The sequence below is a fragment of the Beta vulgaris genome, chromosome 6, assembly GCF_026745355.1.
Source record: "Beta vulgaris subsp. vulgaris cultivar EL10 chromosome 6, EL10.2, whole genome shotgun sequence".
Taxonomy (NCBI): domain Eukaryota; kingdom Viridiplantae; phylum Streptophyta; class Magnoliopsida; order Caryophyllales; family Amaranthaceae; genus Beta; species Beta vulgaris.
Genome location: NC_079207.1, coordinates 340,080 through 356,368, shown reverse-complemented (window position 1 = coordinate 356,368; position 16,289 = coordinate 340,080). Strand labels below are relative to the sequence as shown.

At 34.9% G+C, this 16,289-nt stretch overlaps 1 protein-coding gene across 1 annotated transcript; it reads left to right on the top strand.

The window, feature by feature from the left end:
• The first annotated feature begins 12,222 nt into the window (after nucleotides 1-12,222).
• LOC104883756 (uncharacterized) lies at nucleotides 12,223-15,383 on the top strand. The gene is made up of 2 exons (XM_010668313.4): nucleotides 12,223-12,779; nucleotides 14,978-15,383. The coding sequence occupies exons 1-2, from the start codon at nucleotides 12,347-12,349 to the stop codon at nucleotides 15,055-15,057; spliced, it is 513 nt and encodes a 170-aa protein (XP_010666615.2). The 5' UTR covers nucleotides 12,223-12,346; the 3' UTR covers nucleotides 15,058-15,383.
• The last annotated feature ends 906 nt before the right edge of the window (nucleotides 15,384-16,289 follow it).

Below are 16,289 nucleotides of genomic sequence, written 5' to 3'. Positions count from 1 at the left end.
GAAATACCTGCAAGACCACCCAACATCATCCTTTCATCAAGACCTAGAGAGAGACCTTCAGAAGGAACTAATTGATATTCTTTTGCAAGAAGAAACCCTTTGGATCATAAAGAGCCGTATGGATAGAATTAAGGACGGGGAGAGGAACACGAGATTTTTCCATAGGAGTGTGGTGATTAAGAGGAATGCAACGCGTATCATGTCTATCAGGGATGAGGTTGGAAATGACATTCAAGACCCTGAAGGTATCCAAGACCATATCACTAAATTTTTTGAGAAATTGTACACCTCTGACCATCCTTATAGTTGTAGGAGGATTAATGTGAATGATCAGGACATAGATATAGCATACCCTCCCTCAAATCAGGAAGTTCATGAAGCACTAAAATCAATGAAACCCTTAAAGGCGCCGGGGCCGAATGGTTTTCATGCAGTTTTCTTCCAAAGGATGTGGAATATCGTTGGTGAGGATGTATGTGATAACATTCGTGAATGGTTCGAAATTGTTAAAGTCCCTGAGGATCTTTGCCAAGCTATGATGTGTCTAATTCCCAAACAAAACCATCCGGAAACGGTTAAACATTTAAGGCCTATAAGTTTGTGTAACACTTTGTATAAACTTCTCACGAAAATTGTGGTGAATAGACTGAAACCTCTCATCCCCCTCTGGATATCACCAAACCAAAATAGTTTTATAAAAGGGAGGGTACGGAAATAAACCTTGTAGTTGCTTCAGAAATTTTGCATTCTATGCACAAAAAGAAGGGAAAACTGGGGTGGTTTGCATTAAAAATTGACCTAGAGAAAGCTTATGATAGGGTAGAATGGAGTTTTGTTAGAGATTGTCTTCAAGGGTGTAACTTGGGGGAAAGGTCTATTGCATTAATCATGAGTTGTATAACCCAATCATCCTCGATAATTCTAGCGAATGGAAGGAAAACAGATGCTTTTAATCATACTAGAGGTCTTAGGCAGGGGGACCCTATGTCACCTTACCTGTTTAATATCTGCCTAGAGTCTTTAACTCATCTTATAAACCAAGCGGTGTCTGAGGAGGAATGGACACCCTTCTGGGTTGGGAAGGACAAAATCCAGGTATCTCATCTAATGTTTGCAGATGATCTCCTCTTGTTTGGTCGGGTAGATGAAAACACTGCTTTTGCGGTCAGGAAAGTGTTGAATCAGTTTTGTGATATGTCAGGGCAGAAAATAAATGAACAGAAAAGTCGTCTTGTTTTTTCGCCCAACACTCAGGATGAACACAAGGAATTGTTTCAAAGTACTTTGAACATAGAAGAAAATGAAAACCTAGGTATGTACCTAGGAATGCCCCTTTCACATAAAAGACCCTCCAGAAGTCAGGTGCAATTTGTTCGTCGACAAAGTAAAACATAGACTGGCTAGATGGAAGACAAAATATCTATCAAAAGCTGGTCGTCTATGTTTGATTAACTCCACCCTGTCCACATACCTGCATATTACATGCAAGCAACCTTTTTCCCGGCCCGTACCCTTCATGAGCTGGACCAAGTGTGTAACAACTTCCTATGGGGGGATGAAGCGAATAAAAGAAAGCTTCACTTAGTGGGAAAAGAAACAACGTTTCGGCCTAAGATAGAGGGTGGCCTGGGGATCCGCAACCAAAAGTTGATGAACAAAGCATACATGGCAAAACTAGGATGGAAACTAGCTCAAGGCCCCCCCAATCTTGCTCAGAAATGTATAATGTCTAAGTATATCCATGAAAATAAGGTCACATCCTTTGCGAAAGGTTCCCCAGTGTGGAGAAGTATCGGGAAAGGATGGGACATCCTTGACAAGAATGGGGAATGGATATTAGGCACGGGGGAGGATATCAGTTTTTGGCATGATGACTGGTTAAATATTGGAACCATTAGAATAAAGTGCAGGGGGCCCTAAATCTTGTGGAAGACCATAGAAAGGTGAGTACCTTGGTAGTAAATGGTCAATGGCACTTAGGAGATATAACTATACATCTAAACCAGGAGGTGATTGATAGAATCAAGAGCCTTCCACCCCCAAACCCGAGAAGAGAGCGAGATATGAGAGCACCCTCTTTCCTCACACATGCCGGGTTCTCGCTTTCCCAAGCCTACCATGTTCAGTTACAGACTCTGAATGCTCAAGATTTGGGATGGATCTGGAAAACCAAAACCTCACCCAAAATTCAATTCTTCATATGGCTACATGCTTGACCGCCTGCCTCATAGATCCTCCTATTTGAAAGACTTATTTCCGAAGATTCAAATTGTCCTAGATGCTCCTCCCCAGGAGAAGATGCAAACCATATACTCCGCCTTTGTCCAAAAGCTCATGAAATTTGGGAGAGCCTAGCTCTAGTTCCCAATTTAGACATCCCATTAACAGAGTGGATTAAGGGCAACTCTGAGTGTAATGAGAAAGTTAGGGGTGTAGAATGGTCCAGTCTATTTCTGTTCACTTGTCATGAGATTTGGAAAAACCGGAACCAAAAAGTATTCAGCCCCAACCTCGCCACACCTAGCTCTGCTAGTGTGCTAACAATAGCTTTAAACCTTACAAGTACTTTTCTCCAATGCTCAAAAACAATCAACATGAGTACCAATCTTGCAAATCCGGGTCAGCTTAGAAACCACACACCTTCGGGGTGGGTCATGATGAATACAGATGCGTCCTTCCTTAGTGAGAGGGAAGAGAGTGGGTTAGCAGGGTAGTTAGGGATCATAGGGGTATTTGGATAGTAGGGTTCAAGAGATACACCTTCGCGAGAGATGCCTTATTAGCGGAGTTGTTGGGAATTTGGGAAGGCCTTCAACTAGCCATTACTCATAGATTTCAAATTGGTCCTTTTCTCGGATTGTAAAGTGGCAGTGCACCTCGTGTCCAACGGTAGTACTCAGTCTAACCAATATTCTTATATCATTGATCTTTGCAGGGAGTTACGCCAGATGTTCCAGGAGATCAAGATTATGCATTGCAGTAGGGATTTAAACAAAATAGCGGATTGTATGGCTCGTAGACGGGATGATGATTATATGGTTGTAACAATGTAACTAGGTTTTTCCCCTATCCCCTAGTTATTGTATGGATTTATATCATGTAGAATGTAATTCAGGGCCGGTTGTGGCCAGTATGGATCAAAGTGGTATGTAACGTTTTAACTAAGTAATTTAATTCCTCTTTTCACCAAAAAAAAAAAAAAAAACTGTTTGAGTCCAAAAAAGACTCAAACACTCAAAAAGTTACACAATGGTACCATTATAACCTGGTATTGGTATCACATTGTTATCAGGATTGGTACCAAGCAACCTTACTTTGGTATCAAAATTTTCGGACAATGGTACCAATCTAACCTAGCATTGGTACCAAACAACACGCGAGTGAAATTTCCAAAGTTTAAAATGACCAAATTACCCCCGTTTGAGTCCCCTAAGAGACTCAAACGGTTGGTTGCCAAGACAAGCTCTGCTCCCAATAGTGCACTAGGAGTGATAATGATCCTGATTAGGGCAGTTCAGAGTGTAGTTTGGATTGCACCAAATTGCAATTCAAACCATTATTCACGGTTTGGGTTGGTTTGCGATTTTAAAATTGCGATTTGAGTTATGATTTCATTCAAACCGCGGTTTGCGGTTTGGGTTGGGTTTTACTTTTTGTAAACTCGAAACCACACCACAAACCGCAATTTTATATGATTTTTTTATTTTTTTATTTTTAAATACACTTGACAAGGTGGCATACAAGTATACAACTGAAAAAATAAGTTTGAGGTAAAGAACTTGGACACTTTTGATAAATTATTATTTATGTTTAATTATGTAGGCAACATCATATTTATTTGGACTCTTTATATATGAACAATTTTTTTTACTCTTAGATTATAAAATTAGTGTCATGGAGGGGAAAAAATGGTTAAACCGCAAACCAAACTACACCAAACCGTTTTGCGCAGTTCGGTTCGGGTTGGTTTGGGCAAAAGTGCGGTTTGGGTTGGAAAAATGTCAAGCCGTATATTTGCGGTTTGGGTTGGGTTATATCCCAAATCGCGAACACCCCTAATCCTGACAAGCTCGCAAACAGTTCGAGCTCGACTCGGTCAAAACTCAGCTCGGTTCGAGACTTAAACGATGAGATAAGAAAAGCTCGTAAACAGCTCGATTATTATTTTATACTAAAAAAATATTGTATATTAGAAAAATATTTATATATTAAAAAAGTATTAAGTATTTCTTTTAAAATATTAACTCAACTAAGGTATATACAGATTTTTCGCAAAATAAATTTCTCAAACGAGCTCGAGCCCATAATCGAACCCGAGCTCGAGCCCATAATCGAATCCGAGCTCGAGCCTGAAAACAAGCTCGGGACTAGCCGAGCTCGAGCAGCAAAAACTAATCACGAGCTCGGCTCCCCCCCAAGCTCGTCAAGCTCACGAGTCGAGCCCATGAAAAGTTAAATGAGCTCGAGCCGAGCCCAGTGCTATTCGGGATCGGTTCGTTCAATAAGCACCCCTACAGTGCACACCATGCACCTTGTAGTAAATTTGTTCCATTTCCGGTGAGTAATGTTCTATTTGAACAAATGCTCATTTTAAGCATATTTTTAAGCAAAAAATATATATTTTGTTTTCCTCAAAAATTATTCTATTTTCAATAAGCAAAATGTTATATTTCAACAAATGTTCGTTTTAAACTTATTTTTTAGTAGAAAATTATGTTATATATTTCGTGAATCTGTTTTATTTCGATAAGCAAATGTTCTATCTTAAAAATGCTCTTTTAAAACTTATCTTCCACCAGAAAATATGTTCTATTTTCCATGAAAATATGTTCTATATTTGATAAAATACTAGTTATTAGGCCCGGGCTATGCTCCGAGTAAGAAAATTTTCATTTATTAATATTATACGTTGATATGATATCACTAAACACAACTTGGTCTAGTGGTTAAAACTTTAGTACGTGAATCTGAGGTCACAGGATCAAAACCTATACCATGCAATTTCTAAATTTTTTTATTGTACATGGATTACATGAACTAAAACTCCCTAGGGAGAGCGCCACGTGGCACCATTACTGTTTTACGCACGCCTTAATTTTAATATATTAGTATAGATTCTTTTTCGTATTGGGATTCTGGTAATGTTCCACTTTAAAAGTAAAATACACTTTTTTCGTAAATGAATTCTAGTGTTCTATTTCAACAATAAAATGTTCGTTTTTGTAAGTGAATTTTGTAATATTCCACTTCAATAGTAAAATATCCATTTTTCGTATTCGTAAATGTTCTATTTTGTATTGTGGGAGCACAGTCCTCATTGTGCTCCCGGGAGCACAAAGCACGCATTACGCAATGAGAACACGAAATAAACAAGACATATCGGTTTGTTTCATGTACGTTTCAATTATGTGTTGACATGATTAGTATAAATTTTTCTAACTATAAGTTCATTATAACCCTCGTATCATGTGATTTTGACATTAATAAAACCAAAAACTTGAAACTGAGAGCCGACAGGAATCCCTAATAAAACATTAGTTAGTGATTTAGTGATAAGTTTTTGGTATCCATTGTATTAAGCAATTCAACATGACTTTAACCGGTTAATGAATGTATTAATATTGGTAGTTTCAAATGAAAACTATGAGGGTGGTACTTACACAAAATATTAGCGTTATTATAACAAAATGTAAATGTATGAGTTAGCATGATTAAAATGATTGCTACATATATTTAAGAATGGGGTACGACATTTTATTTTTGTAAAAAAGTTGAATAGCCTTGTTCAATATGATCCTTACGAATTCTTAAGTCTAACTATTACCAGGCTAAATCTCTTGGAGAAGGGAGTCTAAGGGGATCTCACCCTTAAGTTGTTTGAAGGAGTATTGAGGCTTAAGTAGACTTGTTAAAAAAATGTATTTTGCTCGAAAGTTCGATCCTAAACCGACCTATTATGAGGTGTTATTAACAAGTTTTTTAGTAGTTTGTTAAAATTGCTTGGATTATGATTGATAAGTTCTTTTTTAGTCAACTAGTATAAATGGAAAGTGTGATACGGAAAATAATAAAATGGAAGTAATTGTTATCTACGTATTACACAATTTTGATTCTCTTGTTTTTATCTTATTGTTTATAGAACTTTTCTAACCTATGTCATAAGGCATATGTTAAAATTTTCAAGATGTCGTACAAAATATAATACAAGTTCTATTTTGAGATAATATATAAGGATAAATACTGAAAACAAAGAGAATCATGTAAGATTTTTTAGATTTATTGGATTTAATTTCGAAATGAAAACATTTTGTCTAAATATAGGAATTTTGATACTTTTAACCTATGTCTTGTAGTGTAGGTTAGACAAACCCATATTTATATTACATGACTCAAATATGCTTTGAGTAAAACCCAAACAATAAGTGAGTGTTGAGTATATAAACTCGTAGCTAACATTGATTATGTTGTAGCCTAAATATCGGCGGCTCTAAGTAAGACACGTGGATTCATCTAGGTTGTCCACGTGTCCCTTGCTTATTGAAGGAAGTAATGGCCAAAACGGAAGATAGCTGAAGTACACCTCCCAATTTGGGGAAGTACCAGCCCACTTTTCACCGCTGGTTTTTACTTGGTCCTAAAATCCCAAAAGGCACTTGCATAAAGATTGGATGATGTGTGCTCTCCAATAAATATTTGTCACATGTCATGATTTCATTGATTAGCCAATTAGGTGCCCTTAAATTAGGGTGACCTCAGGGTACATCAATTATCCCAAACACTATAAATAATCTTTGAAATCAAGAGAAAGGTACGTTTTTCAGAGCATTATATTGTTACTGTCATAATTCTCTCTCTCCCCAACTTTTTTCTCTAAAAGTTTCCTTTACTATTCCTGATACCTGACTAAAGCTTCGGAGGGGGAAATACCACCCAAACCTCCAAAATGGGTCCCTTTTTGCAGGTCCGGGAGCGGAGCTCAGGTTCGGGATATTTTGGTCAAGGCGCTGTTGCACAAGTCTCTAATTAAAGAACCTGTTGTCTGAATAGCAATATGTTTACGAGTCTAGCACTCAAATTCACCGCTTATTGAAGGAAGTAATGGCCAAAACGGAAGATAGCTGAAGTACACCTCCCAATTTGGGGAAGTACCAGCCCACTTTTCACCGCTGGTTTTTACTTGGTCCTAAAATCCCAAAAGGCACTTGCATAAAGATTGGATGATGTGTGCTCTCCAATAAATATTTGTCACATGTCATGATTTCATTGATTAGCCAATTAGGTGCCCTTAAATTAGGGTGACCTCAGGGTACATCAATTATCCCAAACACTATAAATAGTCCTTGAAATCAGGAGAAAGGTACGTTTTTCAGAGCATTATATTGTTACTGTCATAATTCTCTCTCTCACCAACTTTTTTTCTCTAAAAGTTTCCTTTACTATTCCTGATACCTGACTAAAGCTTCGGAGGGGGAAATACCACCCAAACCTCCAAAATGGGTCCCTTTTGCAGGTTCGGGAGCGGAGCTCAGGTTCGGGATATTTTGGTCAAGGCGCTGTTGCACAAGTCTCTAATTGAAGAACCTGTTGTCTGAATAGCAATATGTTTAAGAGTCTAGCACTGCGTAACAAATTCGACTTGAAAAACTTTTGATAAAAGATTGACTCAACCCAACTAACTCGATTGTCAAATTTAGGATTGATTCATAAAGACCAAATTTCAACTGTAAGACATAATAATACTTCACTTGCTACATTATTTGTGAAATTAACTATCAAATGTGCATGTATAGTATTGCCGTATTGATATGACTTTTTTTTTTTATTATTATTATTAGGAAATTAAGTCAGCTCAAAAACTAACTCCTATAAGGCTACTAGCCTGTAGGAAACACCAACATATTGGCTGGAAAGACATGCATAGCATGCTAAGGAAATATCCCAGCATAATGCTGGGGGTAAGGATCGAACCCCTGACCTCAGGGGCCAAGGGGAGCGCTCTACCCACTTGAGCTAACTCCTATCCTTATACTGATATGACTTTCTGATCTCCTTGTAAGGTTGTATAAACGCGGCATATCCGCATATATATATATATATATATATATATAATATATATATATATATTATATATATATATATATATATATATATATATATAATATATATATATAATATATAATATATATATATATATATATAACTCAAAACAAATAAATATCATATTGCTGCATATATCTCTTATTTCTAAACAAATGATGCAATGTATCAATAAAAAACAATATGTGTGAATACTCAAACATGCAACCTCTCATTTCAAATATAAACATATTAACCATTAATCTACAATCTATTTTTGATTCTTATGTGGAGAAAAAAAATATAACATATATTTAAGAAAAGCATTTAAAGATATGATAACTCACCTGCCACAATATACCTCATAATTATTGAGGAGACCCAACATTTATTCAATTATCTCTAAAGTTATGGCCCAAAATACCTGGCATCCAATGTGGCCCGTCAACTATGCTCGAGCAAAAGTGCACACTTCTACAATACACACTCGGGTTACTAAACAAACCCAACATTCTCATAGAAGTAATACGTAGAACTGTTAATTTTCCGTTACCCTACTTAGGTATTGCATACTTGCATACCCATTATGCCACATGTAGGGTTACTCAATGTCAGATATCAGATCCAAAATGATCTGGAAATTTCGGATAAGAGGTATCCGAATCTGACCCAAATTTTCCGGATTGGGTATCCGAATTGTTGGATCTGATCACCGTGTTTTCAGACCGGATCATTAGATTTTCGGATCGTGCCTTTGACAGTTTTGAAAAAAGTTGATTCGTATTCTGCCCGAAAATTTAAATTTTTTTCGGATATCCTATCCGAAATCTTAAAATCTGATCGGTTTACTTTCGGACAGGGTAATTCGGGACGGATATATATGAACAACCCTGGTCACATGTACAATGTACCCCCTCCCAAATAATGATACAAAGTAAACAATAAAAATATAGTATAAAGGCTCTGACATGAAACTTCTCATTTGAAATACAAGCACACTAACCAACTAACAATCTCATATTGGTTTGATGTGGAAAAGCATATTTAAAGTCAAGATAGCTTACATCCAAAAAAAAATATTTTAAAACATGATAACAACCCCACAACTATTAAATTCAGTAATTGCTAATTTTTGAACAAATAGAAATAAACTCTACACTCTATAATATAAAAATATAGCGTTTCAAGGCTAAACACGTGATCACCCATTTGAAATGCAAATGCATTTAACCAACTAATCTACAAAATCGTATTTGTCTTTGTGGACGAAAAAAATATTTATAGACAACATAATATTTGAATTTTAAAAAAATAAAAATTATATGATTGACATATCTGGAAAGTTTATAGTTTAGTATTTCATAATTTATAGTTATAAACTACACTGCTTTAATTTAAGAATCCAATTGTAACCACATCAAGAGTGTTCAGAATATACAATATGTGTGAGTTATAACCCGATACATATGACCCGTCAACATGAAAAAGGTATTAAATATGAAAATTTATTTTTATCGGAAAAAGATGCAATAATTGGGTCGGTCAATGTATTACTTTTAAGTTACACTTGTATCCGGATGAACGCATCTTTATATATTTCTTTTCTCTTTCTTTTTTCACTGTAAAAGTAATATCCTCTTATAAGAAACAATTGTGAATATATATCTTATGTTAACTTATTAGCTACCTAATACCACATTGTTTTGCTTGTGGCTTTCAAAGGGAAAAGAGTGGATGAATAATAAGAAGAATCAACATTTTATAGGAGAATTTGGATCAGATGAATCGACATTTTAAAAAATGGATTGGATGAATCGACATGTAATGAAAAAATTAGTTGTGATGCAATCTGCAAGAATATTTACATTATGGTTAATTGGTAGTAGATCCTTTTGACTTTTGAGGAATGAGGATTAGACTTGGCATGTAATTGGCACTACTCATGGTAATACCCAAAACACTGTAATCAACATGGGTTGGCAGTTTACACTCATAATAGTAGCTTAGTATACAACTCTTTCAATGTTTTTTGGTACCCGCATATATGGGTACGCGAATAACACCCGTAAACAACAACCTTTTATTAATCAGTTATATTCTCTAACAAAACTGTTTGGAAATAGGGTGTTGTAGTTTGATTAATGCGGAAGCATGCTTGGCGTTGGTGACTTTATACTCTCGATCTAGGCCATGTGGTGGTTTTGTATACGGATTTTGTGTTCGAAGACGCATCGATACACAAATTATAGAAGATGTTCGTTCTTGATTGCCTAAAGTGAGTAGGCTTATGGAATTTTGTTTAAGGTGGAGGTTCTATGGTATTTTATTGAGCATCACTTCTTGGTTCAAAGTGGAGTTACCTTGTTTGATCGGTTTCAAGTCAAGGTGGATATTTGTTATTTATGACTTGAAATCTTGTGAATGGCATCAGGCTAACTTTGAATGCACATATCTCTCAATATATAAATGGTTTTAATGTGATTCAAATTGGAGATGATAGCTTGTTCAAAGAGCTTTCCAACGATAGGTCATATGCCTAATTCCGTTGAGAAACGAGAAAGTTATGACTGTTTTACGAAGAACTGACGAAATTGTTTCGTCTCGGGCGAATTTCGCCGGACCCGATCGGGCGATGCGCCGTTTTGTGCGCTGCACTTGTTTTTCCGGTATTTTTCGATTTTAAGTTATCTTTTAGGGTTTGTACGAGGTTTCTTGTGATTATAAAAGGGCTCTTGGTGTTCATTATTATAAACACAACTTATGAAACACTTTTAGCCTCTAGATTTAGGACTCCTTGTATTGGTCAAGTTTGACTGAACCAAGTAAATCTTTGTGTTCTTTGTTTGTTCATCTTTATTATATTCTCACCTTTATTATTTCATTGATTTTCTGTTTCGCATTAATCAAACTACAACATCCCATTTCCTAACAAAAAAAAAATTGACATTAACCATATTAAATAACTAAAATGTAATGCAATATATAGATTATCCTCGAGGTATCGTACTGATCAACAACTAATTTGTATAAAAACAATACTCCATAACGTAAGACTCCATACGAAGTAATCATTATTAGTGCTTAAGAGCATACCATGATCCAATTAAGAGAAGACCACACCATCAAATATGCCGGCCATATAGCAAAAGGTTTTACACCATGAAAAGTCTTTCCTTTGAAACCAAACCAATATCAAGTTGACACCATGATAAGCATTAATTATACACCCAACCTTAACCAACTATTATTAGGAGGCCCCAATCAAAAGTTTTCCCACTCCTCCAATTAACCAAATTCTACTACTCCTACTTGTCTAAAAAAAAAAAACAATTCTTAACATACTTAACCATTTTTCCACTTTTTTTTTAAAAACAACACTCCATATATCTTATAAAATCCGATATCTTCGTTTTTTTAAAGTCAAAACACATTAACTTTAACATTTATTTTAATATCAAGGAAAAAAATTTATCATGCAATATGATTATACAACTTTCAAGGTAAAACTCTAAACTATAAGAACTTTCATAATTTTTATTAATATATATCAATACCTACATACATATATATATTATTAAAACGGCTTGACAAACATTAAACACCAAGTCCATAACATCTTACTTTGTAATATCATGATCTTACCACTTAACTATGACTTACGCTTTGTGATAAAATGTAAATCTCTAACTATACTTTACATCCTTTGTATCTTATCAATTACCCAAAACATCGCTCGAACCCAGCTTCTAATTGCATACTTTTTAAGTTAAATGAAAAAATTGGTAAGAAGAATTCCTCTAGGCTGCCCTCTCACAGGGTCCCAACCCAAAGACCCATTACAAACCAAATACCCCAATCCCCCTTCCCCCTTAAATCCCAAACAAATGTTTGCGATAGGAATTGAACTCTAAACATTATTAGAAAAGATGGAAAAACTCACCACTTGAGTCAACCCAAATTCCTTTCGCTTCTAATTGCATACTCCGTGCAAGAAAACCAAAAGAGTAAACAAGCAAATTCACAAAATTACAAAAAAAAGCCCATACAATATAAAAGCCCAAATGGACCATATAATAGTTGAACTTTAACAAAAAAGGAAAGACAGGTCATTATGACTTGGACCAACCAAGTCTTTCATATGTGAATATGTGACACCCACCACAACCAAAACCACCAAAACCCCCCACCTTATAATTTCTCTCACTTATAACTTATAATCCCCCTCTTCCTAACAATTTCCTCTCATCGGAGGGACCCACACACCACCACCATGTCCCCACCAAAACACCACCCTCCTCCACCAGCACCACCAGCAGCACTAGCAGCACCACCAGTAGCACCACTCTTAAAACAAAAATCATGGTCACCAGATTCTTACCGTGAAGAATTATGGCTTCGTCGGAAAGAACAAAGTGGGCCCCGGCGTCGTAGTAAAAGCCTTACTGATGATGATTTCGATGAACTTAAAGCTTGTATTGAACTTGGGTTTGGTTTCGGGTTCGAATCCCTTGATACACAACCTGATCCAAGATTATCCAACACTCTTCCTGCTCTTGAGTTTTACTTAGCAGTTAATAAGAGTTATAACGACACCGTTTTAAGGTCCAATAAATCTTCTTCTTCATTGGCTACAACTTCTTCAGAGAGTGACTTGTCTCTCTCTTCTCCCGTCGGCAGCCCTCTTACCACCATGTTTTGGCCAGGTTCTTTTTTTATTATTATTTTTAAAAAATATTGTTTTTATTTATTTTCTGGTAAATCTGTTTGAAGCGAGATTTTCGCCGTTGATTTATGTATTATGATTGCTTTCTTTGTTATGTCATGATTTTTTTCCTTTTCTTTGAAGATCACTATCATGTTATAGTAATGCGTATAATGTGATTAATCCGTTACTTCCTGATTATATTTGGAGTAAATGTATGCTACAAGTAAATTTGAATATTCGAATTTAACTCATATCATAAATGTCACAATTTAATTGTACGCTTCAAAGTTAAAGTCCTGTGCTAAAATGAAGAAAGCTCTTTTAATTTTGTCAGTATGAAGTTGGCTGTTTAAATTCCTCTTAACAAGAATTTTAAATACTTGGTTTTTATAATTACGCTTGGTATTAGCATTGTTTTATTTTATTGGTCTTGTTTTTCATGCTAATTAGCTAGTTTGAAAATACAAACTTTATTTTTGAGTGATTTTTGAAATTACAACTATCTAGTAAAATGAACTATTACTACACCCGCTAAATGGCTTTCGACAAAAACAAGAAAATGCAACTTTTGTACAACATTTGTAGTGGTTGCAATTTTCATAGTCATGACAATCATATTTAACCCCTAACTGCTAAGGTATCAACAAAAGCGTGCTTCCTTATACCTAGATTTTTTTTCTTTGGTAAGGAGAATTTTATTGCAAGAAGGATCACCACTATACAAAAGTAATCGAATCCTTATTACAAGGGCGGAACAAGGGAGGAACAAGGGCTCATAAGTCACGATTAATAGGTCAATTTTGATCCTTAGACATATATTAGCAAGCAAAAAGATATATGAATGGGGATTTTACAGCATTTTTTTTGCACTATAGAAAGCTTTTATTTTCCCCTGAGGTTTTTTTAATACAATTGCAGATTCTATTACCAGTAGTTAAATAATTTATTAAGGCCTAGTTTAGTTGGAGGAAGAAGCACTTAGGATTTATTCTCCCAACTTATTTTCAGTTTAGTGTAATTCAGTTCCTTTTACTCTTACATATCACTATTCAGTTTAGTTCAATTCAACTGTTTTATGCCGAAGTGAACAAGTCCTTAAAGGAGAATGATTTCATGCATGAAAATAGATTTTTAGAGGAAAATGTATGAGGGAAAAAGGGACCTAAGTAATAGAAAGGAATGTGGCATCCATTTATATAAAGAAGCAATTTTTTTTTTCTATTTTGTGGTGAACTATTTTGCACCATTTGGAAAATTATTTTTGCATGGTAAAATGTATTCCTCCCAACAATACACTCTCAAAATAACATAAACATATTCAAGGTTTTACTTTGATAGTGAATGAGGTGAATGCTTCCTTGGTTTTGTAGCAAAAGGTATACCTAAATTTGAAATTTTTACTTTGATAGTGAATATCTCTTAAAATAGTATGTATAGGCTAAAAAAAAAATCTCTTAGGCTCTTATAATTTATAAAGGTAATAACTTGGAAATCTATTGCGATTCGTGTGTCGCGTAATGTTATCATTTAATTTATCTTATTGATTAGGGTTATGGTTATTGGTTAGATAATACGAAGTAGTAGAAATTGCTTTAATAGCATTCTCTTCTTATAAATTTTATCAATATGTACGGATGAAGTATGTAATAGTCAAGTCAATTAATAAACATAGTAATTGATAGATGTACAACTTTACTTTTTTCTATATGCTTGATAATATTCTTTTTTAAACAAATAAGTTCGATTAACTTATAAGTTTAGATAAGGTGAGGTGGAGCTGAACTGAATTGAACTGATTGCAACTGAATTGAACTGAACTTAATTGAATTGATTGCAACTAAACTGAATTGAACTGAACTGAAAATAAGCTGGAAGAACAGACCCTTAGCTCTGATAAGTTAAATGACTTGTAAATTAATAAGTTCAACAGATTGAAATAAATAGAACGCAACTTAATTAGTTTAGTTGCTGAACTACATAATAATTGTTTGAGCAAGTAGGCATCCAACCCATAATTTCCATAATGTTGTACTGTCACCACTCACCAGCATTGATTTTGCACCTACTGTAGTCTGTAATGGTTGTGTGTGGACTATATTATATGGCAATTGGCAAGTCTATTCTGGATATCAGTGTTATCAAAGTTAAGTTAATGAGAATGTTAATAATGATGGATTATGATATGATTATATGCAGGTGATGATCCACAGACAATTAAGACAAGGTTGAGACATTGGGCACAAGTGGTTGCTTGTTCAGTGAAACAATCATGGTGATTGACATCATACTTCTCTATTCTGCTGCTTAATCAATCTATCACAGGGGTTAATTAGTTTGTGCATATTACTTTTAACCCAAACAGTACACATCCTTATCATCAGTTCGAGTTCCCCTCTGCCCCCTTCAAAAAAAAAAAAAAATATTAAAGAGAGATTAGGAGAGACAAATTGACAAATTACTTTGATGCATCTTAACAATGTTATAATTTTAAAATTTAAATCTCACCAGTTAGAGCACTTAATGTGACCCCAATTTTGGTAAATTTTGCGTATCTTTTTGTTCTTTGGTGCATGTTTTTATTCCAGTGGTTGCATTTTCATTTCTTGTGCGTGTATGTGTGTGTTTTAAGTGTGAATGAAAACGTGAAAAGTAGAGGGGGAAAAAATGTTTGAGTTTGAATTGTTACGTAAAAGTTTTAAAGTGAGGGAATGGAATTAAGGTTTTGGTGGTTCAAGTTCAAATTAACAGCTAGCTTTTCTACCTGTAAAGCGCATTTGTTGTGCGAGTTTGCATGAGGAAGGAAGATACTTATTCTATAGTCGCTCTCAAGTCTAATAATTAATCATTGCATTTCATAAAGCACAAGTATTATCTGTATCAGCCCAATCGTGGAATCTGAGTCTTCGTGTCACTGCCATAAACATATTAGAATCTGCGAGGGCGTATATGGTTCATAACTTCCTATAATCACAAAATTAGTTTTTTTTTAATGGCCAGCAAGCAAGAGATAATATTGATAACAATTCAAATGGGAGCGTTTGGTTCATATGATTGTAGTATGAGGTATGGATTTAGAATGAGCAAAATCCTTATCTAGTGTTTGTTTAATAAATTGATATTAAAATTCATATTTCAAATCCATAAGGTATGAGGTTTGAAAATCCAAGAGGAGGGTGGGCATGACTTATACCAATACCTCTAGGTATCAAATACAATAAAAGAAAAAAAAAATCATTATCAAATAAAATCAAACACATGGTATTATATATCAAATTCCAAATCTATACCACCTTGGTTTCTTTCTTGATTCCAAACACATACCAGTATATGAACCAAATGCTTACAAGAATAAGATATCATATCTAAAACATTAATAAAAAATTTAACTCCTACTTCACTAATGGCTTCGCTTTCGCCCGGTTGCACAGAATCACGTCCTGATTTTTGTTAGATGTCCATGTATTTTTCCCAACTGCAACCACCTTCTATATAGCATCAAAAGAGAATA